The sequence below is a fragment of the Leopardus geoffroyi genome, chromosome B4 (genome assembly GCF_018350155.1).
Source record: "Leopardus geoffroyi isolate Oge1 chromosome B4, O.geoffroyi_Oge1_pat1.0, whole genome shotgun sequence".
NCBI lineage: Eukaryota > Metazoa > Chordata > Mammalia > Carnivora > Felidae > Leopardus > Leopardus geoffroyi.
Genome location: NC_059341.1, coordinates 124,528,854 through 124,555,211, shown reverse-complemented (window position 1 = coordinate 124,555,211; position 26,358 = coordinate 124,528,854). Strand labels below are relative to the sequence as shown.

Genomic DNA, 26,358 nt, shown 5'->3' with positions numbered 1-26,358 from the left:
TAGAGTAATTTAGGATTGGTTATGTCAGATTTGATGTGGGCAAGAACTGAAGAGACCAGGCAGTGGTGGGGGATGATGTGTGTGTGCCCCTGCTGGACCACCCAGGTGGTAGCCGTGGCCCCTAAACAGCCACCTGACGTTACAGAGCTGCATAAACTTCGCAGACTGCATAGACTGGCTTCTCTTTCTTCCCATCCAGCTCTTTGTAACATGAACTATTTTTGCATTTTGGAAGATGAGAGTAATGCTTTGGATCATACAAAATATTTTTTATATAAAATCCTGAAAATGTATAGGAGACATCTGGTGGTAAATATCATTATCCCTTTTGGGTTGAATATTTTTAGGCTGCTAATCACACATATACCTATATGTGTCAGCTGTACAGCTGTGAATAGCACTCATTGTTCCCAACCCCTTCCGCCTCCCCATCCCATTAACATATTCTAGCAATGATGGAAACATTTTTGCCTAATTTGAACAAATTCCTATGCTCTAGGTACTCAGCTTGAAACTGATGTTCTTAACGAAGGCTCAAATGTCTTGGTCTTTTCACTTCTTGTGGAAGTTTTCATTGCTTCCATCAATTTAAAGCCATGTATACTTGTCCTAGATGGAATTGAAGAGTGGATTGGCATTTATGGGATTTTAGGACAGAAGATAATCTCTTTTTAAAATAATACCTATTTTATTACTGTTTTATAAAAAGAAAACTCCATAATTTAGAAGGTATGTAACATCTTTCTTTTTATTTAATTTTTTCAATGTTTATTTTTGAGAGAGAGAGAGAGAGAGAGTGAGTGAGAGAACGAGCACGGAGGAGGGGCAGAGAGAGAGAGAGAGAGAGGGAGGAAAGCAGGCTCCAGGCTCTGAGCTGTCCGTGCAGAGCCTGACACAGGGCTTGAACTCATGACCACGAGATCATGACTTGAGCCGAAGTCAGATGTCCAACTGACTGAGCCTCCCAGACGCCCCCGTCACACCTTTCCTTTGCATTGCATATCTATAGCTATAGCCAGCATCGCTTATAGCTACTACTATATGTTTTATTGAACAAATACTTCTGTGACACTTACAACGGGCCAGGCACCTTTCTAGGCACTTTATAAATATTAACGCATTTAATTCTCAGAAGAACCCTATGAAAGAGACACTGTGATCATCATCCCTGTTTATACAGCGGGGACTGAGCATGGAGGTGTTAGGTGGCTTGTGTTAGACTCAGAATTCAGACATGGACAGTCTGGTTCTGGAAACTGTGACCTTTACTTCTGCCTGATTCTGCACCGCGCCCCCCCCCCCCATTTTATACATTGATCAGGCATTTATTGGACTCCTAGTATTTTCTTTATGTTGTATATTATGACCTGCCTCATCTATACTGATTATGCACATACCAAATCCCATCGATTGGTTGCTCTCCTTAGTTTTTCTTATCTTTTTCTTTTTTTTTAACGATTATTTTTGAAGGAGAGGGAGACAGAGTGTGAATGGGGGAAGGACAGAGAGAGCGGGAGAATCCGAAGCAAGCTCCAGGCTCTGAGCTGTCAGCACAGAGCCCAACGCGGGGCTCAAACTCATGAACCATGAGATCATGACCTGAGCCGAAGTTGGACGCTTAACTGACTGAGCCACCCAGGTGCCCCTCCTTAGTTTTTCTTCTGTTTGACCTGATATTGGATCACTGGAACCTTGTGAAGAATTTTCTCTAAAAGTTAAAAACACATGTAATTATAAATTAGGTAAGTAATTTATGTTTCTGATAGAAAATATGATGAAGAAAAAGAACACAGAAAATTAGGTATACTCACAGTCTCACCGCTCTTCAACGTTTTGGAGTATAGCCTTCCTTCTTCTATGGATGTCTATGTACACTCCTTGACGCCTACGTAAATGAAATTACACACCGTATTGTTTTATAATCTTTCTAATTTAATGCATGGCAACCACCACAAATTCAGCAAATAGTTCTTGACCACTCACTATAGCAAAAGCACTACAAGCAGAGTCAGACATGGTCCCTGCAGAGAAACAGAGCTTTCATTCTAACAGGGGTTGGCTGATGTTAATGATGCTATTACACAAATAAGGACAAGATTGCAAACTGTGACAAGTGCTGGGCTTTGATATATAGGAGGATGACCGAGTGATGGCACGGAGATGCCAATGGCATTGAAGGAAGCGATTACTTACATTTCCTGAGAGAAGGAGATGCGCCATGCCACTCGGAGCCCCAGGGGAAGTATCAGGGTGGTCAGGAGGCAGAAGACTGGAGCCAGGAGAAGGCCAAGGCCAAAGCCTTCATTGGGGTTCCCCTGGGAAAGGTAGAGGAAGCCACTCAGGATTGGCTAGTTTGTGTAATTTCAGCAGGCTTTGTGGCATCGTTGTCCCTAGTTGTCTGGTCCTAGCCCCAGGATGATGATGTGGGGCAGGGAAACATTGGCTTGGTGAATGCGAGTCAGATAAGAAGGTAGGTGGGGGTGTGTTCTTGGATCTGTGGGTCTGCACATGACAGGCATGTTCCAGGCAAGCTGCCACCACCCCCGGGACTTAGCTTGCCTTGGGAAAAACAGTCTCTCCTGAATCTCTAAGGCCCCAGAGAAATGTCACAGTATCAAAAAATAAAAAAATAAAAATAAAAATAAAAATCCCTAACAGTACCCGAAGACACATTCAACTCAGTGCCTGGCTCGGAGTAAGCACTCACTGTTTGGTAGTTACTGTTGTTATTATTATTATTATAATATTTGCGATTGTTAGTCAAAGAGGGGTAGGAAAGGCTGCTAAAGGAATCTAGAAAGATCTGAATAGGTGTTTATCTTATCCCCAAATAAAGCCATTTAATTTATGATAGTATTGCTGTACAAAGCAAGATTCTTCATCATAAAACAATGTTCTGTTTTTCAATTGAATGGTTCAGTTTGCACTCTTAGATTTCCCTTGATCGTCACTATAGGTCATTCTTTAGAAGCCTAAGATTTGTCAGATTACTTGCTTGTAGGAACCTTTTTTTGTTTTTTATTTTAACTGTTTATTTATTTTGAGAGAGAGAGAGCAGGGGAGAGGCAGAGAGAGAGAGAGAGAGAGAGAGAGAGAGAGAATCCCAAGCAGGCTCTGCACTGTCAGCACAGAGCCCGATCTGGGATTCAATCCCATGAACCGTGAGTTCATAATGTGAGCTGAAATCAAGAGTCACTTAAGTGATTGAGCCACCCAGGTGCCCCGTACAAACCTCTTTTTAGAGGTCACCTTTGTACTATCAAATTCATAACAGATGGGTAAGTCAGTGAATATAGTTCTGTAGAGTGTGAATTGGTATCATCACCATATTGCTTACTATCCACCTTATCGCTAATAACCTTCACCCCAGCCCTTAACCCTCTACTTACGCCCTATATTCTAGCTGCTCTAAGTTTAAAAACCATCAGCAAAGTAGTTTTAAAGTCTTTAAAGTTTTCAAATATCTTTGACTTTCTCCACCAGGCAAAAGATTTTTCTTGGCTGCCTTGCTCGCTGCCTCCTCATTGCAAATTCATCATGAGCACTGTCTCCTCCAGCCTGTCCTACAAGTTGCTATGTGCTCGCCCAGATGTGAGGACAGTGGACTTCATTAGCATAGGAGACAAAGAAGTGAAACTAAACATCTTTAGACAGCATCTCTCCATTCCCAACAAAGACCCCCTCCAACAGAGCCAATCCACTTTGAGGAAAAAACCAAACCTGAATCCTTTAAAACTCACGATCCTAGCGAATGAACTCAGAGAATGTAGAATCTACCGAGATGAGTATCAGTGTCTGAAGGAGTACTTGGAGGTGGTGTCTGTTCAGGAGCTCTGGGAATTGATTCTGAAACGCTGGATTGAGGACCATAGCTGGACTTTTACACCAAAAAAGGCAAATTCAGACGCGGTGGCTTTAGGAGAAGGTAGGCCTTGGCCAGTATTGACAACCTGCTAGAGTCCACAGGGAGAAAGATGTATGGGGGACCACCCAGAGGAGGAGGGTCCAAGGATGGGGTTGTCAGAGAAAATACAAGATGCCCAGTTAAATTGTAATTTCAGACGAAGAACAGTACTTTAGTAAAAGTATGTCTCAATTATTGCATGGGACACACTTATACTAAAAATTAGTTGAATTACAAATAAATAATTTCATTACAAGTATATCCCAGATTATTGCATGGGACATACTTCTACCCAAAATTAATTTTTTGTTTATCTAAAATTAAATTTTAACTAGTTACTCTGCGTTTTTATTTGCTAAATCCAACAACCCTGTCTAGGGAGCTCTATGCTGACTGTAAAGGGAACCATATTAGACAATTTTTCAGGAATCTAAGAAATGGGCCTTTATTATTTCTATAACTCAACTCTTTTGAGCCTATAGTTCAAGTGATGGCAGAAACCTAATTCAGTTCATCTAGGTTAAATCCATCAATTCAGCTTTTTTTTTTTTTTTGGTACAATTCAGGGTGTTTTCAGTCAAGAGAGGGTTTATGTCCTTCCTGTGTGTGTTTCTTTTGGGTTGAGCTTAAATCTGAGGGTCTTGGTGCTGGATGTCCTTGGTTGTCATCTGTCCCTGCTGGCTTCCACTGAGGTGGTCATGGCCCCAGATGGTCCACAGATACTGACTTCCTCCTATGCTGGCATCCTCTAGGATGGCTGTGTTCCCGTCTGTTCTTGGGTTGTTCGATCTATGCTGCCATCTGCTGCCATTTTCCTTCACTCTAATGTGAGGAGGCCCCTCTCCTCCACTAACATCTGCACTCTCCTGGAGCCCATAGTCTTGTGGGTACTCAACATTCCCGACAGAGAATGTTGGTTGCTCACTGCACCTTCAGAGATCTGGCTCTGGAGGTGTCCCCATAGTGGTTTCTGCTCTCTGGTACTGGGGGCATCAGAAGATCTACCAGCACTGGCCTTGTAGGCTCCCAATGGGAGGCACAGCATAGGCTGTCTGTACTATTGGGTCCCCAGGTGCATCCAGTAGGTCCCCTGTCCCTGCTCACAACTTGGGTTCAGGGAACAGCACAGGCCCACCTGAGCAACTCTGTTGCTCTCTTCTCGCACTGTCTCCTCCACCTTGCTTGGTTCAGTCCTCTTTAGCTCACCCTGTAACTGAGTCTGTTGTTTGTGGTTAAAAGACGTATTCCATGAGTTGGTCAGGCATTTTTGTCTTTTGATATTCCACAGTCTTTTGAGAAGCAAAATTTGTTCTCAAAGCCATTATCTCTGCTAGGAGCTTCAAAAGGCTTTTGAAACTTGAGTTTCTACCATAATAACCTTCTCTTAAGTTTGATGAATTTGGAATGGAGCAGGAAGGGGGATGTGGTGGTGGGGAAAGAAGCAGAAAATACTTGCAGTGAAAGACACATTGGTTGGTGTGACCACATATTGTCCTGCCCCATTTTTTTTTTTTTTTTTTTGCTCTAGACTTTGCATTTCTGCAAATAAAATGAATTTCAAATTTAGCATGCTCTCCCTCACCTGCAAGGAGGTGAAAGAAAGGTCTCTGTGCCCTGAGAAGAGTCACGCAGGCAAGGTGGCCCATGGCTGTGCCCAGGGATATTCCTGCTTGTCTGGGACAGTGCGGGAAAGCCCAGGCCCTCCTCTCCCCAGCTGACTTTCCTCCTCCTGCCCACTGACCCCTCCTCAGGCCCAAGGCACTCAGCCACAGGTACAGGAAGAACTTGGTAAACCTGGGGTCAACTTCAGAAGGAGCTTGTACAGCTGGGGCTGAGCAGCTCCCTCTGCTTAAAGATTACACGTGTTTGAGGTTCATTCCCCAGTCCTGGCACAAGAAGTCCATTTAGAATGGTAGACTTTGTCTTTTCTCTCAGTGGTCTTAAGGATCTCTTTAGAGCTGGTCATAAAGCCAGCAGGAATCCAGCTCTGGCTGAAAAAGCTAAGGGTCAGGTGAGTAACATAGAGCTGGCTCCAGTGGTGTCTGTGGCAAGATAGCAATCATACCAAAAAACCATTCAGACCCATCGATGCAAACTTGATATTTGAAAGTATTAATAGACTGCTCAGCAGTATGATAATTGGCAAGCTTTCCAGCTTATAACCGTAGCTAACATGGACGTATTAGTTGGGACAAAGTCGATGATAACTTAATGCCTGAAAGTATGGGCTCCAAAGCCAGGCGGTCTATGCTCAAATCCCAGTTCTGCACTTACTCCTGTGTGACTGGCTAAGTTATTTAACATCTCTGGGCTTTATTTTTCTTATTTGTAAGACAGGGGAAGTTATATAGTATCTGCCTATAGGATGATTAAAGGAAACAAGTTGTATAGTCATACACGACATTTAGACATTTAGATGATGCCTGGCAGATGTGAACGGTTCTTTTTGTCATTGCTGTCATTGTGTTATCTGTACAGCACCGGATGTCTGGGTGGCTGACACTCTGTGCTTTTTGAGCATCTCACATTGTGGATTGGCCGAGGATGAGATATTCCAGCTTTTGGACATGCTGGGCTACAGGGATCACTACAAAGTGACCATGTTGCACTGGGCTGCCTTCTGCAATGCCAGCAGACACTGGGTCCAGGAGAAGCCCAATTGCCTCCTGTACTTCAGGCACCAGTCCCTGCGGAGTGCTGTGGAGCACAAGCTTCTTGGTAAGGGCTTAAATCTGTGTAAGTACCTGCTAGTTCGGAAAAGGGAAGTTTGCATTCAAGGGAAAGCTTGCAGCTAGCATTTCTCAAGTAGGAATGAATCTGTAAACATGTGTATACATGGTCATATAAATTAATACTTGTACCTGGTTGTGAGTAACTGAGACCTGACTTCAATGGCTTACATCCCAGGGTTTATTCTCTCACATGAGAACTTTCTGAAAGTAGGCAGTTCAGGGCTGCCCTGTTGGCTCCACAGAGTCATCTGGGACCCTCTTCCTTCTATGTCCCTGATCCACACATTAGCTTGCATTCTCAGGGTCATCTCATGTGCATGACTGCTGGAAGCAGCATGGCTGCTGGAGCTCCAGCCATCGCGTTTCGGGCAATAGGAAGGATGAAAAGAAGGGTTTGCATTTCCTTTTAAAGAGCTTTCCCAGGTTTTCACTAACATTTCCACTCTGTCTCTAAAACGTCATTTGGCCACAGTTAGATATGAGAAAAGTTGGGGAACAGAGGTTTCAATGGAGTGTGTTGCTACCCTAAACTAAGGTGGGCATCTGTTACTAACAAAGATGAGGGAGATGGTTATTGGATAGGCATTAGCAGTTTCTGCCCTAATTCTGAAATCAAATTCTTTTTTTTTTAAAGTTTATTTATTTTGAGAGAGAGAGCATGCGTGCACTTGTGCAAGTGGGGAGGGGCAGAGAGAGAGAGAGTCCCAAACAACCTCTGTGCTGTCAATGCAGAGCCCAATGTGGGGCTCAGTCTCACAAACCATGAGATCATGACTTGAGACGAAAGCAAGAGCTGGATGCTTAACCAACTGAGCTACGCTGTCGCCCCTGAAATCAAATTCTTATCCCCTTCTGAAAGGATTGAGGTCTGAATCTGAGAAACAATGGCAATCACAGACTCTTGACCTAGAAGCAGAGCCCTCTAGCCACACAGAGAACTTCAGGTTCGTGGACTTCAAAAACCTTACATCACAGCCTCTGCAAAGATTCTAAGCTCTGTGCAAATTTCCTTTCGGGTTTACTATGTCCTCTTTCACTTTCTTTTTTAAAAGATTGTTTCCCTCCTACATTGTCGTCATTCCCACCACCTCTTAAGTTACATAATGTAGCGAAGGGGGGGGGGGGTGGGGAGTGAGGATGCTCTTAGGTGTGATGTCAGTTCTTCTGCTCACTTGGTCTCTGATGGTTTGCAACACACTTAGTCTCTCCATTTTCCTGTAGAACAGTAACACTCTTGGAGGTGCAGGGACAAGGCCATGGTGTGGCTGTTAAAATTCTGGGTATATGCTGTAGCCCTTCTCTGCACAGTGAGCCCCTAAAGAAAGCACTGCTGGCAATATTCACTATTGTCAGGAAAACAAAGACAACAACGACAACCAGGATGTGAATACATCTTTACCAGAGGCGCCAGGAATTGTAATTGCAACAATTCGCTTCCAGGTAGCTTGAGCATGGGAAGTAAAGCATATCCTACAAGGAGAAAAAAGATGCCAAAGCGAAGGCTGTAGGACTTGAGTCTGCTATGATATTTTTTGGTAAAGGGCTATCTTTTGATATATTTTGTCCCAATGTCTTATCAATTATTTTGAGGCAAACTAGTCTCTTAGCCACACGTATATGTGGATGCTTCTTTCCTTTGAAATTAATACTGTGTTTACATATTGTATTCAGTTTGTAAGTATTGTATTCAATTTGTAACTTAAGTTACTCCTACCAAAAATTGGCTAGTCTAGAGGCAGGCTTTGTACCCCGGGCTGTGGTCCAGGAACGTCTTTTCCCTTTTTGCTACTAGAGCTGAGGATTGTTTGGTCTTATATACTCTTTGTATGTGGGTGAACATATGCGTGTACATGTGTGTGTGCATACGTGCATATCAGTGGGGCTGAAAAGGGAAAGGGCGGTTAGGGGGGAGACCCAGAAAGCTGGGAAATGCTGTTTTACTGCGGCCAACACATCTTGTTGCCCCTGGCCATCATAACCACCACTATTATTTAGTGCTTTCACTGTGCCAGATGCTTCATATACGTTATTCCATTTATTTCTTGTGTACACAGAACGTTCTCTGGCTAGGTTAGGTCGTATCAGTTCTGTTTCCCACCAGCCTCCTAGAAAGTCCTCACCTGCCCCAGGTGCCTGTGGGAGACCCTGAGCAGTGTTACCTGTGCTCCGCTGTCTGTTGGCTGTGGCCACCACATAGAGGCTCTTCTGGTTTGTGCTTACTGACATGGGTACCTCCCAGCTGCCCCTGCAGGGCTCCCCCCAGGAAAACCAAGCCTCATGCTGGGGTCCCTGTCTCTTTGCCCTCTGGCAGCCAGCCCTTGAGGTGTTGGGATGGTGCTGGTGTCCAAAGAGAGAGAAGGTGTTTTCTGGGAGACCTGAACCATGCGACCTCCTCCCCCAAACCTCACCCTTTCCCGGGGTCTCAGGGAGCCCTTCCTGGAAAGAGCTCCTTCCTTTACTTCGTATAACCCCTCACTTCATAGAAGCTCCGGAAACCAAGTCTGTGAAGCCCATTTTGCAGCGATTAATTGTTGAGTAGAAGGGTCCAGCCTAGCATAATGGGTAAAAGTGGCCCCTGATGCTAGATCGGGGTGAGCCTTGGCTTTTCCACTTCCTAGCTGAAGACCGGATCCCTCTCTACCCACATCCCTCTTTTGTAAAATAATAAGTGTACCAAGCTCAGAACATTATGACTAGCAAGCATTCAATGTGTAATTCATGTAATTACAAGCACTTAGACTAGGCCTGGCCCATAGTGAATTCTTAAGAAATGTTAGCCATTCTGAATTCTCCCTTTGTTTTACTCATCTGTCTCCCCTGTGGCCTTTTACCTACCGTTCTTCCCAAAATGATCCATGCAAATCAGCTGGTAATCTTGAATTCTGTTAGCCTAAGTGTTATTCCATTTCATCAAACACCTTCAAGCAGGTCTGAGTTCCCTGGGCCCCACTCCAGTTACATTCAATAGATGTTTGCTGAATGAATGCACAGCTATTCCTGGCAGTTGGCTTTTTGGGCCTGCCATTTCTAGAAGCTTCCATATCCCTTGTTTTGGGAGCCAGTACTGACCCTCAGCCTCTGGTGTTTGCCTGTGGTGGAATCAGGATCTGGAGGGCTGAGCACAGGAAGGGAAGTGTGAGCTACTCACTACCTGTTCACCTGCTACCTGCAGGTGACACTGTGGTCATGGTAGAGAGGCAGCCTCATTTCACCCTGTCTTTACCTCACTCCCAGGCCCGCATGCTGTTTGGCAAAGAGTCTACCTTCTTTCTGACTGGCAATCGCTATGGCATCTACTATAAATGATTTCTTGTTAAGAGCAAGGACTTTCAATCTGACAGAACTGGCCTGGCCTTGTGAAAGGTGCTTAACTTTCTAAGACTCAGTTTCTCACCTGCAAAATGGGGATAATGGCAGTGTTTACCTCGAGGGTATTAAAAATGCTAAGTATACCTAACGTAAGGTGCTTAATACAGCGTCTGGCACAATGATAAGCACCGTGGTGGCCGTGACAGCTAATTGCCAATATTTCCAGCCCCTCCACCCACCATGGGAAGCACTTTCTGGTCCCTTTATTGGGGAGCACCTTGTGACCCGTTCTGTCCAACGAGTTGTACGTGGCTACTGGCAATGTTCAAGATGGCAGCTGGTCTGTCAGTCCTGGCGTGAGCAGACCTGGATTTGGAGATTCAGCCAGGACCGTCATTATCTGTGATGGCATGATAAACCTTTGCTGTTTTAAACCACTGAGATTTTGAGGTCGTTTGTCCACACAGCACAATGTAGCCTGTCATGAGAGAAAAGAGCAGTACAGAAATGTCCACCAGAAAGTCTGTCCGTGAGAACTGTGCTGAACTTTGCACAGATGATGCTGTGGTCAGGCCATTCTTCCCGTCTCCCGTTAAGTGGAGAAGCACAGGAATCGAGTCAGAAGGTTCGAATCCTGCTTCTCCACTCATGTGCTGGCCAGAGACCAGCCACCTGGCCCCTCTGACTTTAAGTAATTTCATTTGTCATATGGAGATTGTATTAGGGTTCTCTGGAGAAACAGGACCACTAGGATTAGTTCTCTATCTCTTTCTATCTCTATGTATCTCTCTATGTGTGTATCTCTACATAGATATCTAGAAAATGATTTATTGTGCGGTTTTGGCTCACGTGATTGTGGACATTGGGAAGTCCCAGGATCTTGCCGTCTGCAAGCTAGAGGTGCGGGAAAGCTGATGGGTGCTAGTGGGGACCAGGGGAGTCATTACTATAATTTCTAGTCTAAGTCTAAAGGTCTGAGTGCTGAGAAGACAGAGGTTCCAGCTGGAGCCGAGGGGAAGATTTGCCCTTCCTCTGCCTTTTTTTTTTTTTGTATTCCGGCCCTCAACAGATTGGATGAGGCCCGTCTGCAGTGGTGAGGGCAATCTCCTTCACTCAGTGGACTCATTCAAGTGCTAGTCTCTTCCAGAAACCCCCTCACAGGCACACTGGGAAACAGTACCTAACCAGCTCTCTGGGCATCCCTTCGCCCAGGAAAGTTGACATGAGAAATTATATGGGAAAATCACAGAGATTTTCATATCCTTTCATATCTCACAAGGGTATTTTGTGCAAAGATAAACTTAGGGCACCTGGGTGGCTCAGTCAGTTAAGCATCCGACTCTTGATTTCTGCTCAGGCCATGATCTCATGGTTCATGAGTTGGAGCCTCACATCAGGCTCTGTGCTGGCAGCATGGAGCCTGCTCAGGATTCTCTCTTGCCTCTCTCTGCCCCTCCCCTGTTCACGCTGTCTCTGTGTCTCTGAAAATAAATAAATAAACTTAAAAAAAAAAATAAACTCAGTGTTTTTTATGACAATGTTTCGTACACATTAAGCATTGTGTTTAATACTCTAAATCTCGGATGCAGGGTAATATTTGTCCCAGTTCTCTTTCTCTCTCATTCCCCACAAAAATGCCCTTGCCATGCTCAGTGCAAGAGGAACTTTCCTTCCTCTTCCATGGGTTTCTGAAGCAGGTGTGCCATCCAGCCCTGTGTCCCATTCATCTTGCAAGAAAAAACATCAAGCAGAACATTTTAAATACTTCTATTTTTAACTTTCAAGGATAGGTATCTTGAAGTTCTTCTTTTTTTTTTTTTTTAAGTTTATTTATTTATTTTGAAAGAGAGAAAGGGAGAGAGAGAGAGAATCCCAAGCAGGCTCTGCACTGCCAGCACAGAGCCTGACGCAGGGCTCGAACTCAAGAACCGTGAGATCATGACCTGAGCTGAAATCAAGAGTCAGATACTTAACCGCTTAACTAACTGAGCCACCCAGGTACCCCCTTGAAGTTTTTAATGAAACCAAGCCCTTCTGTTTTTAAGCAGGTTGTTTCTGGGTAGTAAGATTGGTTGGAATCATTTCTCTTTGCTAGTGAAAGCATAGTAAACTTAGCTCTAACATCCAATTTGCCATTAATTTGCTTAGCTCCCCGCGGCCTAGATGAGACCCAGGTGGCAGGTGAACTTTTCCAAATTGCGTGTCCTCAAATTTTGGAAAGTGCTTATTTATGTGGTAGCCGTGGTATATGTTTAACATAGAAAAGTGGGTTACAAATATTTCTTTGGGAGAGGGGAAGACACCATGAAAAATGAGCATGCTCCCTAGCTTCTCAGAAATCTGGGTCAGTGATCACAACTGTAACTAATTCTTTGGTAAATTCAGACTGACTTATAAGAAGATGCACTTTGGGGGCACCTGGGTGGCTCAGTCAGTTAAGCATCCGACTTCGGCTCAGGTCACGATCTTGCAGTTTGTGGGTTCGAGCCCTACATTGGACTCTGTGCTGACAGGTCAGAGCTTGGAGCCTGCTTCAGATTTTGTGTCTCTCTCTCTTTCTCTGCCCCTCCCCTGCTCGCTCTGTCTCTCAAAAATAAACTTTAAAAAAAATCAAAGAAGATATATTTTTAATATTTCAGGTTTTTTTTTTCAAGCTACTGTTTCACTGTGTCTAATTATGGCCACAGAGCTGTTATCTACTGTATGTTTTCATACACTAAGAAGGCAGACGCATTCAACTCTCATTGATTTTTCAATAGGTGTGGTCACTCCTGTCAGAGAAAGCCGTCCATATACCTTTCAGAACCCAACAAATCACAAGAAGACACATTTCCACCAGATCTTAGTTCGATACTTCCAACGGCAAACCACTTTCTGGAGGGTATTTGAGGAGCTGCCGTGGCATTTGAAAATGAGTAGCTCCTGGGGGGGTTTGTGCAGCTTTCTGTCAAGTCCTAGGTAAGACGTGTCCTCTTTATGTGGCGTTAGGGCAGATTTCGTTCCTCCTTTGCCAAACACTGTGTTCGGATACCCATGGCTCCTTTCAGCAGGGCACATTCATTCACTTAGTCGTTCAGCAACCCATTCGTTCATTCGGATGGGCCCATCATTCGGCACCAGTTTCTGTGGCTGATGGATTCCCAGTGTTGCTCCATTGCATCGTCTGGCTCTGCAGTGTTCTCTTCCCTTCTTGAATCCACATGGATTCCTCTCAGAGAGGAGGATTCCAGAGAGAGAAGGACTTGGAGTTGGGCAAGGACAAAGGATTGGCTATATTCTCCTGCCAGACCCACCTAATCTCCTCCCTTTCCTTTCTTCTCCCTCCTCTCCACCCTTCTCCTTCTCTTCATCTCCCCTACTTTCTTGTCCTCTTATGTACCCCTTTGGCAGACGTGTATCATTGACCCACTCTGTCTCCCATGTTCTTGGAGGCCCCGGGGACGCAGGAGTGAGTGAGATCTGGCTCTATCTAGCTGGGCAAATGTGGAGCCAGAGAAGAGCTACACGTGGGGGACAGTGCTTCGCTAGAGCAAAGACCCAGAGCTGGGCACGTTTGGGACAGGGAGGGGCTTGATCCGCCTGGTAGATTTGGGGAGCCTGCCTAGAGGAGGGGCCTCCTGGACAGAGACGCGGCAATGGCTTTGACTGCTTAAGAGGGACAGGTTCACATCTCTCTGGTGACCTACCAAAGTCGTAGTGGTCAAGGAGTTTATGAATAGGCTAATGGAATGGGGCAAATCGAACAGCTTCCTTCAAGGCATGAAATACTAAAATGACTCACATGAATTCATTGTGTTACAAGTATCACAGATTCTGTATCGAAGATCCAAAACCTGAGCTTCTGGACATGGCTGCACCTCATCCACTACTGGAATGTGTTAGCAGAAGTCGGATATGATGCTGCTGGGGCCTATTTACTCACAGTGGCCAAGGTTAAAGCTGAGAAGTGCCATAAAATGAGGAAGAGACATACACCGTCAGGTACAGTGAGTAGCTAGGTTTCCATAGTCCATTTCGCTGGAATGTTAAGTGGGCAAGAGTTACTGTTCTCCCGTTTCCTCATCTAATTCCAATCACTCCAACAGACCTCCCTGTGTGTTCCTACCCACAATGTAGGCCACCAATTTCTGAAGCTAGGAAATGAGGGGGAAAGTGTTAATTCTGAAATTGCTCCTCTGTATCGTCTTGCTGTGGCTGTTTCCTATGCATTTTTTCTTTCTCTATTTTCTCGTGGCTTCAGCCACACTGCTAACATCTCCCTCCTTGATTTGCATTTGCAGCCTTGATGGCCTTTTGGAAGGTCGGTGTATGTGACCCCTTTCCTGAGAGCCACCAACAGTGTTGCTGCTCGATCAACAGCTTTCCTGAGTGACCAGCTGGGTAGTTCAGATGACATAGATGCAAATCCGAATTATTTCGGATACTCCCTCCCAGCTTGTTCTTTCCGTGTTCCCTCCATCTGCTCACAGTGCCCCCAGCTCCCTCCGGTGCCCCTCACTCGGCCCTGGAGACACGCCATTGCTGTCGAGGATGGCTTCGATCTGAATTGCAATGGCAGTACTTGGACTTGCTGCCTAAGGGCTTGGATCTGGACAGCACTTTGGCTCATATTTCTTCCCTTTCTCCCTTGCCTGTCTCTCTCTCTCTCCCCCTGTATTTCCGGGCTCACTAAACAGTAATAACATTCATTCATTCTTTCAACAGATAGTAACTGTGCACCTTCTCTGGGACATCGGACTCACTGGGTGCTACTGACATCATCAGTGAACTAGTTCAACGAATTCAACACTAGCTAAACAATGACCCCTGCTCTCATAGTTTTGCCGTCTAGTGGTCATAATAACAGATCTTGAGCATTTGTCACGGGCCAGGCTCTAAGTTCAATTCTTTATATGTCTTTTGCTTGATTCACGTCAAATCTCTGCAGTCCTGCTAATGCCTTGGTTGAAACTCAGGAAACTGAGTCTCGGAGAGGTGAAGCGAGTTGCCCAAGGTCTCCCGGGTAGTTAGGAGTGGATTTGGGCTGTGGTGTTCCAGCATCCCTTTTGGTCCTTAAGCATGTAGCCTTTACCTGTATTCTCACTGCCACGTATGAGTTATGTACCTTTGGAGTTTCTCCGATCCACTAAACCCTCCGTGTAGAAGGACCCAAACGATCCTCCACAGATTCCAGTGTGTCGAATAAAGCCAGGGTGCCTCTGGAATTGCATCAGTGCTTAGGGCTGTAGGGCGGAGGAAGCAGGGAGGGGGCGGGAGGTGGTATGGGGGGAGCACTGTATGTCATAGGAAGCTGGAAGCTAGCCCCCAGAAGAGATCTTGAGGTGGGGGTGAAAGTCCTTCCTGATGATGTCACCCTGCTTGTCGGCACATGGTTGTTATGGTGATGGAAAGGCCTGGGGGCTGGGGGTTGCCAGTGGGAGGAAATCACCTAACATTTCAGTGTGTGAGAATTTTCTGGATGTAAATGAGCCTAGTTCAGAATGTGTCCCTTTGAGTTAGGCTGGAGACATGTGCAGGGCTTTCTGGTGATTCCGTAAGCATGCTGCTCTGAGCTGCTGCTGGGTAGTCTCTGCTTACTCCAGGCCCCGGGGGGCTCCTTAGCAGGGGGTCCCGGCCTCCATCACTGCTGCCTTTGCCACCTTCCACCTTCCTCATCCCTCGTGTTCAGTCCTGGCCGATATCACGTAGATTTTACTTGGGAATATGGCCTCTTGCATCCTCTCTCTCATGGCAACCAGGCCCTCATTCCCTTTCTCTCATCAGTCTTCATAAAGCAAAGCAGAGTCAGTCTATGGCCATTTGTGTGTGTGTGTGGGGCGGGGTGGGGGTGGGGGAGTGGGGGGTCTTCTTGAAGTCCTCCCATTTGGGTTGCTGAAAATAGAAGTCATAATGTTACAGCAAATACTCAGCGCCCAGGAAGAGACAAGCCCACGCACTCTCGGGGAATCAGAAAAGACTGTTTATTGCCCACGGGTGCTGGCCCAGCGGAGTCACCTCCAAAGGCTGAGCCCCAAACCTTGGCATTGGCCTCCTCTTGTGGCTGGAGGTTAGGGGGTGGAGAGACAAAATAAAAAGGGGAGGGGGCCCTTATCAGTGGTGTTATCTGGGCAGTTAGTTGGTGGAGGCAGCAGGCAAACAAGATTAGGAAGCCAAAAGTATGCAAGGGAAGCCTCGGGCATCTGGCTAGCCCCTTTTATCTTGTTTTTACTAGCTTTTCTTCTCAATAAGACCAGCTACTTGTCACCAAAGTGATAGAATAGCCTTTGATTCATTGGAATGGGTTTAATGATAGCAGGAATCCTGTATAATCGTCAGAGGAGGCTTTCCAGGGGTCTGGTTGCTGTCTGGGCCTCCCCCAGACATGGCTTTTCCTACGGTGGTTATGTAGCCACACGCAGTCCTGAGACATTCTGCCCTCCTAGGGTGCTGCTGGAGGCAAGGCCCTTAAGCAGGAATGTTCTTTCAGGCAGGTTTTTGAGAAATTCTGTATTATGGGCTGCGGTCTCAGGAATTGCTTGCCACTTCAGCCCTGTCCTCCCTTCTAATAAAGAGGTCTGGGCAAGCGTGCTTTGCCATGATTACGAGCTAATCCTCTGAATTAATTCAAGCGTTCACTGAGTGCCTCCATCGTGGTGAGCCTGGTGCTAGATGCCAGGGACGCAGCAGTGGACAAGACAGACAGGGCTCCTGCCCTGATGGAGCTTATGGTAGAGTATAAAACAGACTCTACTGAGAAGTGCAGCTGAGGGAGCGGTACACGGTGGTGGTGGCCCGCCCAGAGCCCGGAGCAGGAGGTGTGGCCTTGTCTCAGGAACTGCAGAAGACACTTTGAATAAGTGACATTTCATCTGAGGTTTGGAGGAGGAGTGAGAGCTGATGGGACAGAGGGCCGAGGGAACAGCATGTTTGAGGACCCTGAGTCAGGGGGAGAGTGATGAACCTGAAGAATTCAGCAAGGCCAGTACGGGTCCAAGAGAGGGTGGGCAGGCTCATCAGCCTGATGGGGGAGCCGACGGGTGTGTGTGGTCACTCCCCACCAGGAGTCTGTGGCTGCAGCTCCGGAGAAGAATGCGTGCCCCGCCCCCATCCTAGGGCCTGCCGCCGGACTGTGTGCTTTGGCTCCCCCTGGTGGCTGTGATGAGAACCAGAACCCTAACTTGCTCGGTTGGTGGAAGAGACGCCTGACTGAGTCTGGAAATCGCTTTTGCCCCGTGCTTCCTGCCTGTCCACTTGCTGCCTGGGTTTGCCCTTCCTTGCGAGATGCCTCTGGGCAAGTTACATCTCTGACGGAAGGCCGGTCGGGAGGTCTTTGAGTCTAGAGGACAACGCCATGGTCGCGTCAGGTTTTACAGATTATCTGTGATATGATCAGCTTGTTTTTAGCTGGAGTCCTGGGTCACAAAAAAGTGGAGACAAAGTCAAACACCAGAAGAGACAGACTAAAAACAGATGTGGCAGAAGGACTGGTCCCAGAATGGCTCCATGTTGGCAGATGGCTGACTACCCTCCCAGGTGGCAGATGTGGTGGGTTGGGGAGAATCATGTTGTTTTTCAGGGTCAGGCTTTCTTGTTGGAGCAAAGGGTAAATGCATTACAGTGCAGGATCTTGTCAGAAGGTTGTAGTAAATGGGACAATATCAGCTTTTCATGAGTAATGTATGATGTTTTGGCCTCTGATACTTTTGGAAACTTCTAAATATTTTAGATGGAACAAATCATTTATTGCAAATAATTTAAAAAATAGCTCAACAGAAAAATAAAAAGAACAAAAGAATTTACAGTAGCCACAGGAAATATGAAATATCTACGAATAAATGTAACAAGAAATGCGTGGATCTTTATTTTTATAAAACTGTTTCAGAATTATAGAAAATAAAATTTTAGTATATAGGGAGACATACCATATTCTTGGATAGAGCAACTCAATATTGTAAAGCTGTCGGTTCTTCCACAATTGATTTATGTACATAAGACAATTCTAATTGAAATCCCAATGGGATTAAAACATTTCTAAATTTTCAAAGTGATTTTAAAGTTCTTGGAGAAGAAGATATGTGAGAGTAAGAGTTTAAAATAATGAGGGCAATTTGAATGTCAACTTATTTAAACATATTATGAAGCTGTATTAACTTTAAAAATGCTCCTGGGAGCAAAAATAGACAGCTCAGTGGAACAAAATAGAAAGCTCAGGTACGGACTCAGGTATGGATATAAAAAATTAGTAAGTGATAGAAACTTTTCAAATTAGAAAGATTATGGAATAAATTGAATAAATAGTGCTGTGATAATGGTTCATTACTTGGTAAGAAGTTAAGTTACCTGAGCCATTACACCAAAATAAATCCCAAGAAGATTAGAGTTAAATGTAAATTAATGAAATTTTATGTTAAAAAAAACTATAAGAAAATGTTGGCGTCTAAGCAAGAAAGCAAAAGAGTAAATCACAAAGAAGACAGTCGATAAATGTGTCTAAATAAGTGAAATTACAACATGTAAATCAAAACAAAACAACACAACTCAGAAAATTAAAAACACAATTATAAGACTAGTGATAACTGGCAAAAATATTTGTGACATATGTGGCAGGCAAAAGATTAATACTTTTAATAAGTAAAATGCTCTTAAATAAAATAATGAACCCTTCAATAAAAATAGGCAAGATCTTGAGCAGGCCATGCAAAGAACATTTTTAGTTCTTGTCTGACTTTACTTCTTATCACTGATGGATATAAATATATATATATATATATATATATATATATATATATATATAGTTTTGAGAGTGAGAGAGCGAGAGAGTGCAAGTGTGTGTGCACGCATGCGAGCAAGGGAGGGGCAGATGGAGAGGGAGAGAGAGACTCCTAAGCAGGCTCCACACCCAGGGTGGAGACTGATGCAGGGCTAGATCTTATCATCATGAGAACATGACCTGAGCTAAAATCAAATGTGGGACGTTTAACTGACTGAGCCACCCAGGCGCTCCACCAAGTTTTGAATTTTAATAAGGTCTAACTTAATCAGTATTTTATTTCATGGGTTATGCTTTTTGTGGTGTATTTAATAAAAAATGACCAAAACCAAGGTCACATAGGTTTTTTTCTGTTTCCTTCTAAAACTTTTGTAGTATTTCATTTTATATTTAAGGCTATGATCCATTTTGACTATGTGTTTTGCGAAAGGTGTAATATCTCTGTCTAGATTAATTTTTTTTTTTATACGGATGTTCAGTTGTTCCAGAACAACTTGTTAATTAAGACTTCTTCCATTGAATTGTCTTTGCTACTTTGTCAAAGATCAGTTAGACATCTAGAGAAGATTTATTGGTATTGTATTGAATTTATAAGTCAAGCATCTTAACAATGTTGAGTCTTCCAGTCCATCAACATAGAATCTCTCTCAGTTTATTTAGATCTTCTTTGATATCCTTTATCAGAATTTTGTGGTTCTCTGCATATAGATCAAATACATATTCTGTTAGATTTAGGCCTAAGTTTCTCATTTATGGGGTACTATTATAAGTGGTATTGTGTTTTAAATTTCTAATTCCAATTGTTCATTGCTGGTCTATAGGAAAGCAGTTGGCTTTTGTATATTAACCTTGTATCCTGCAACCTTGTTATAATCACTTACCAGTTCTACGAGTTTTTTGTTGATTCTTTGGGATTTTCTACACAGACAGGTCTATCATTTGTGAACAAAATCAGTTTTATTTCTTCCTTCCCAACATGTATATCTTTTATTTCCTTTTCTTGTCTTATTGCACTAGCTGGGACTCCCAGTATCATTCAGTAGGAGTGGTGAGAGGGGATATCCTAACCTCAGCTTTTTACTGCCATCAGTGGCTCACCAGCCACCATCACTTCTCACCTGGCCTATCGTAATGGCCTCCTAACTAGTTCTACTTTCATTTTTATTCCAAAAAAGTTCCATTTCTGTTTAGTAGCCAGAATGAGCTTTTAGGAATATAAACCAGATCATGTCACTTTATAGGTTAAGATCATTCCAGAGACCTGCTGCTGCACCGATACTAAAATCTGAACTCCTCAGTTTAATTTATAATCGTTTGTATAATCTACCCCCGACATGCCTAGGTAGCGTCATTTTATAAGAATCTTCCTTTTGGCCTCTAGATGCCAGCCACTCTGGCCTTCTTTCTGTCCTTCAAGTACATTCTGCCTTTTGGCCTTGGCACCAGCTGTTGCCTCTGCCAGGAATGTTCTTCCCACTCATATTTTTGTAGTACCAGTTCTTTCTGGTTATTTAGATCTCAGCCAAAGTGTCACTTTCTCAGAGTGGCCTACCCCATCTGATGTTATACCTAGTCATTCTCTATCTTGTCAGTGGGTTTTAATTCTTGGCATAGCTTTTACTGCTACTTGACTTTGTCTAGTTTCCTTTTTGTTTTTAAATTAATTAATTTATTTTTTATTGTCTGTCTCTGCTCCCTGCTGCCCTCTCCTCTCTGACCCTCCCAGCTGCTGGGATGTAAGCTCCACGAAAGGAGGACTCTGCCTCTTGCGTTCACTGCTGTGTTCCTGGCACCCGCAGCAGCACCGGGCATGGTGTGGCTGCTGAATGGCCCCTTCCTATGTCTCCACCCTGATCCTGAACCAAACAGCTCGCTCTCTCTGCTCTTCAGTCCCCTAAGCACCTTGCTTTTTCCTGCCCTAGAGCCTTTGCATTGTGCTCTTCCTCTGCCCAGAATTTTTACACCCTTCCTCCCTCATTTTGCTGCAACAGCTTCTATTCTTTTTTAAACTCTCAGCTCAGTTGTCATTTTTATGGAGAAACCTCCCGTAGTTCATATCACCATCTCTTTCATGGTTCTTTTCATGGTTTGAATTTATATTCATTTGTATGAAGAATAAACTGTCTGGATGTAGCCCCACTTAGCAGGATGGCTTTCTTATACTTGGTGTGTCCAGAACCATGTTGAAGATGACGCACGTCCTGCCGGCATGCCACATGTGATGGTAACGTTGATCGCATTTTACTAGAGCAAAATGGATGTGGGGCTGTCACCATTCACACAAAATTTTAAAAAGAAAACTTTACTGGGGCGGCGGGGGGCATCTTTATACTCCATTTTTAAATCTGTCTGAAACCATGGCTTGGAGCCAACAGAGGAGGCTGTGGCTGTGGATTCCAGTGCAACCATCAACACTGCTATTCGGGCAGTTACACTTTACGCCCATTCCAAGTTGTAAATGTTAGTCTCCCCCCGCCTCCCCACTGCCCATAAAGAGACCATTAACTTAAAAAAAAAAACACATAATGTATAGGATGATCTCAACTTTATTTTTTTTGAGAGAGTTTATAAATAAGTTTATTTATTTTGAGAGACAGAGAGAGCACAAGCAATAGAGGGGCAGAGAGAGAGAGAGAGAGAATCCCAAGCAGGCTCTGAGATCTGCTCTGAGCCCGAAACAGGGTTTGATCCCACAACTGTGAGATATGACCTGAGCTGAAATCAAGAGTCGGATGCTTAACCAACTGAGCCACCCAGGTGCCCCTCAAGTTTATTTTTAAAAAATGTGTATGGAGCATCTGGGTGGCTCAGTTCAGCTCAGATCATGATCTCGAGGTTCATGAGTTTGAGCCTCATATCGGGCTCTCTGCTGTCAGTACAGAGCCCTCTTTGGAGCCTCTGTCCCCCCACCTGTCTCTGCCCCTCTCCATTCGTGTGCTCTCTCTCTCTCTCTCTCAAAAATAAACATTAAAAAAATGTGTTTGGATACATGCAAAAGGTCAGAGGTACATACAACAATATGTTAATGCAGATTATCTTTGAATAATGCAATTATGAGTGATTTCTTCTTTGTACTTTTCTATATTTTTCAATTTTCCTATAATGTACACATACTAGTTTTATAGTGAGAAAAGTTATTTTCTTATCTATCCCAACTATATGTTTGTGCTAAGTAAATGAACATGAGGATGTGGTCAGTGGCAGGAAGGGTTCATGAATGAAGACTTGTCAGAGCACTGGGATTGTTGAATTGAGTGTGGAACATAGTGAATGAACATAGTCCATTCCCACCTGAGCCCTTGACAGGTGGGCTGGACCTGGTAATCCTCATAGAATTTGCAAGACCAAGCTGGCACTGGGCAAGGGCCCATCCCTCAGCTCTTTGTCCAGACCACCCTCGGCTGCTCTAAGCAGCTACTTACAGTTCTTAGATTCCTTTGTCACTTGGCTTGACCCACCAGTTCTCATACCCACCTTAGGTCCGTTTGCTTGGATGGCCACTGTGGACGAGAGTCTTGTCTCTCTCCCTTGACTCTGATTTAGTTTTAGCTCTTGGACTCGAAGCACTACAGCTTTGGTTCAAAGCCTCCTGGCCTCTCTGTGGTGCTGAGGGCTGCAATGCTTTTTGTTGGGAGCCTAGGATATTGTCTGACACATAGTAGATGTTCAATAAATGTTTGTACTGTGCACAAATGGTGATCCCTGGAGAAGTTGGCAGAAGGAAAACAGGAGTGCGTTCATTGTCTGGGTGGCCTACGACGTGAGCGATGGAACAGATGAAGAACAAGGAATATATTTTTGTCCAGCAGATTAGATGCAATAATTTGAAATGAAACAGTTGTCAAATGTAGAAGTTCATATACTGGGATGTTTGGGAAGAAAAATCCTGAAAATGATGACTTTGTAGTACCATGTATTTAACTGAATCTTCAAGTTCAAAAATTCTGTGTATTTTCATTTGTATATAATAGGGTATAACACACACACACACACACACACACACACACACACACACACACAGTATGTTCCTTATTTGGTCCTTTTAACATTTTGTTCTTTCTGTCAAAGCCAGTAATTCAAGATAGTTACAACAGAGGGCAGAATTGTGTAAGTAATTTAAACACCTTTTTATTCTTGCCTGACAATGCCCCCCAAGTTCAAATTGCAGCATTATATAGACTGCACTATAGAAATACTCTTTGACTCTCTGGTTTTCAAATTTTACATATCAAAAGATCATTTAAAAGCATTAGAGTTGTTGTTTATGTCATTGTTTGAAATACTTGGTAATATATGTAAACATTAATAAAAGCAAAGAGCTAATCCCTTGAGAGAGAAATACTGAAGTGTGGATAATGTGTTTAACTCCTGTGTCAAGATTAAGTATTGGATGCTCTTTGTTCCTTTCTGAATATGCTTTAGGTTTATTTACCTTTCTTTCCATTCTAGTGCTGGAATGCAGGCTTTTTGAGGTTACCACCATGGACAAATGCCGATTAATGTTCTTTATTGCGAAATTTCTGAAGCTTATGGGCAAGATCAATGAAGCAGAAGGATTATTCTTGACTGTCGAGAACATGTTAGTGCAGGTAAAGTGGGAAATCGCTTTATTTTTTTATTTTTTTAAATTTAAAAATTTTTAATTTTTCATATAATTTATTTAATTTACATCCAAGTTAGTTAGCTTATAGTGCAACAATGATTTCAGGAGTAGATTCCTTAGTGCCCCTTACCCATTTAGCCCATCCCCCCTCCCACAACCCCTCCAGTAACCCTCTGTTTGTTCTCCATATTTAAGAGTCTCTTATGTTTGGTCCCCCTCCCTGTTTTTATATTATTTTTATTTCCCTTCCCCTATGTTCATCTGTTTTGTCTCTTAAAGTCCTCATATAAGTGAAGTCATATGATATTTGTCTTTCTCTGATTAACTAATTTCGCTTAGCATAATACCCTCTAGTTCCATCCATGGAGTTGCAAATGGCAAGATTTCATTCTTTTTGATTGCCGAGTAATACCCCATTGTCTATATATACCACATGTTCTTTATCCATTCATCCATCGATGGGCATTTGGGCTCTTTCCATACTTTGGCCATTGTTGATAGTGCTGCTATAAACATGGGGGTGCATGTGTCCTTTCGAAACAGCACACCTGTATCCCTTGGATAAATACCTAGTAGTGAAATTTCTGGGTTGTAGGGTAGTTCTATTTTTAATTTTTTGAGGAACCTCCATACTGTTTTCCAGAGTGGCTGCACCAGCTTGCATTCCCACCAACAATGCAAAAGAGATCCTCTTTCTCCACATCCTTGCCAACATCTGTTGTTGCCTGAGTTGTTAATGTTAGCCATTCTGACAGGGGTCAAGTGGTATCTCATTGTGGTTTTGATTTGTATTTCCCTGATGATGAGTGAAGTTGAGCATTTTTTCATGTGTCGGTTGGCCATCTGAATTTATTCTTTGGAGAAGTGTCTATTCATGTCGTTTGCCCATTTCTTCATTGGATTATTTGTTTTTTGGGTGTTGAGTTTGATAAGTTCTTTATAGGTTTTGGATACTAACCCTTTATCTGATACGTCGTTTGCAAATATCTTCTCCCATTCTGTCGGTTGCCTTTTAGTTTTGCTGATTGTTTTCCTTCGCTGTGCAGAAACTTTTTATTTTGATGAGGTCCCAGTAGTTCATTTTTGCTTTTGTTTCCCTTGCCTCTGGAGACGTGTTGAGTAAGAAGTTGCTGCGGCCAAGATCAAAGAGGTTTTTTCCTGCTTTATCCTTGAGGATTTTGATGGCTTCCTGTCTTACATTGAGGTCTTTCATCCACTTTGAGTTTATTTTTGTGAATTGTGTAAGAAAGTGGTCCAGGTTCATTCTTCTGCATGTCGCTGTCCAATTTTCCCAGCACCACTTGCTGAAGAGATTGTCTTTATTCCATTGGATATTCTTTACTGCTTTGTCAAAGATTAGATGGCCACTAATGTTTGTGGGTCGTGGGTCCATTTCTGGGTTCTCTATTCTGTTCCATTGATCTGAGTGTCTGTTTTTGTACCAGTGCCATACTGTCTTGATGATTACAGCTTTGTGATACAGCTTGAAGTCCGGGATTGAGATGCCTCCTGCTTTGGTTTTCTTTTTCAAAATTGCTTTGACTATTCGGGGTCTTTTCTGGCCCATTAAGGATGATGTTAGCATTGGGTCGTTCATATATGGCTTTTATGATCTTGAGGTATGATCCTTCTAGCCCTACTTTCTTGAGGGTTTTTATCAAGAAAGGATGCTATATTTTGTCAAATGCTTTCTCTGCATCTATTGAGAGGATCATATGGTTCTTGTCCTTTCTTTTATTGATGTGATGAATCACGTTAATTGTTTTGCAGATATTGAACCAGCCCTGTATCCCAGGTATAAATCCCACTTGGTCGTGGTGAATAATTTTATTAATGTATTGTTGGATCCGGTTGGCTAATATCTTGTTGAGGCTTTTTGCGTCCATGTTCATCAGGGAAATTGGTCTATAGTTCACCTGTTTAGTGGGGTCTCTGTCTGGTTTTGGAATCAAGGTAATGCTGGCCTCATAGAAAGAGTTTGGAAGTTTTCCTTCCATTTCTATTTTTTGGAACAGCTTCAAGAGAATAGGTGTTACTTCTTCCTTAAGTGTTTGGTAGAATTCCTCTGGAAAGTCATCTGGCCCTGGACTCTTGTTTTTTGGCAGATTTTTGATTACTAATTCGATTTCTTTACTGGTTATGGGTCTGTTCGAATTTTCTATTTCTTCCTGTTTCAGTTTTGGTAGAGTATATGTTTCTAGGAATTTGTCCATTTCTTCCAGATTGCCCATTTTATTGGCATATAATTGCTCATAATATTCTCTTATTATTGTTTTTATTTCTGTTGTGTTGGTTGTGATCTCTCCTCTTTCATTCTTGATTTTATTTATTTGGGTCCTTTCCTTTTTCTTTTTGATCAAACTGGCTAGTGGTTTATCAATTTTGTTAATTCTTTCAAAGAACCAGCTTCTGGTTTCATTGATCTGTTCTACTGGTTTTTGTTTGTTTGTTTGTTTGTTTTCTATATCATAATTTCTGCTCTAATCTTTATTATTTCCTCTCTTCTGCTGGTTTTGGGTTTTATTTGCTGTTCTTTTTCCAGCTCCTTAAGGCATAAGGTTAGGTTGTGTATCTGAGATCTTTCTTCCTTTTTTAGGAAGGCCTGGATTCCTATATACTTTCCTCTTATGACCGCCTTTGCTGCATCCCAGAGGTTTTGCGTTATGGTGTTCTCATTTTCATTGACTTCCATATACTTCTTAATTTCCTCTTTAACTGCTTGGTTAGCCCATTCATTCTTTCATAGGATGTTCTCCAGTCTCCAAGTATTTGTTACCTTTCCAATTTTTTTCTTGTGGTTGATTTCGAGTTTCATAGTGTTGTGGTCTTAAAATATGCACAGTATGATCTCGATTTTTTGTACTTGCTGAGGGCCAAATTGTGTCCAAGTATATGGTCTATTCTGGAGAACATTCCATGTGCACTGGAGAAGAATGTATATTCTGCTGCTTTAGGATGAAATGTTCTAAATATACCTGTTAAGTCCACCTGGTCCATTGTGTCATTCAAAGCCATTGTTTCCTTGTTGATTTTTTGATTAGATGATCTGTCCATTGCTGTG

The 26,358-nt window shown here is 43.4% G+C and overlaps 1 protein-coding gene across 1 annotated transcript in view; it reads left to right on the top strand.

Annotated features, from left to right (window-relative positions):
• LOC123591891 (putative tetratricopeptide repeat protein 41) overlaps positions 1 to 26,358 on the top strand; it is a 77,143-nt gene that overhangs the window by 33,749 nt on the left and 17,036 nt on the right. The window contains 6 exon segments of the mRNA XM_045466509.1: positions 500 to 658; positions 3,482 to 3,925; positions 6,383 to 6,622; positions 12,705 to 12,903; positions 13,748 to 13,926; positions 23,144 to 23,283. Coding sequence (XP_045322465.1) covers positions 500 to 658; positions 3,482 to 3,925; positions 6,383 to 6,622; positions 12,705 to 12,903; positions 13,748 to 13,926; positions 23,144 to 23,283 — 1,361 coding nt within the window.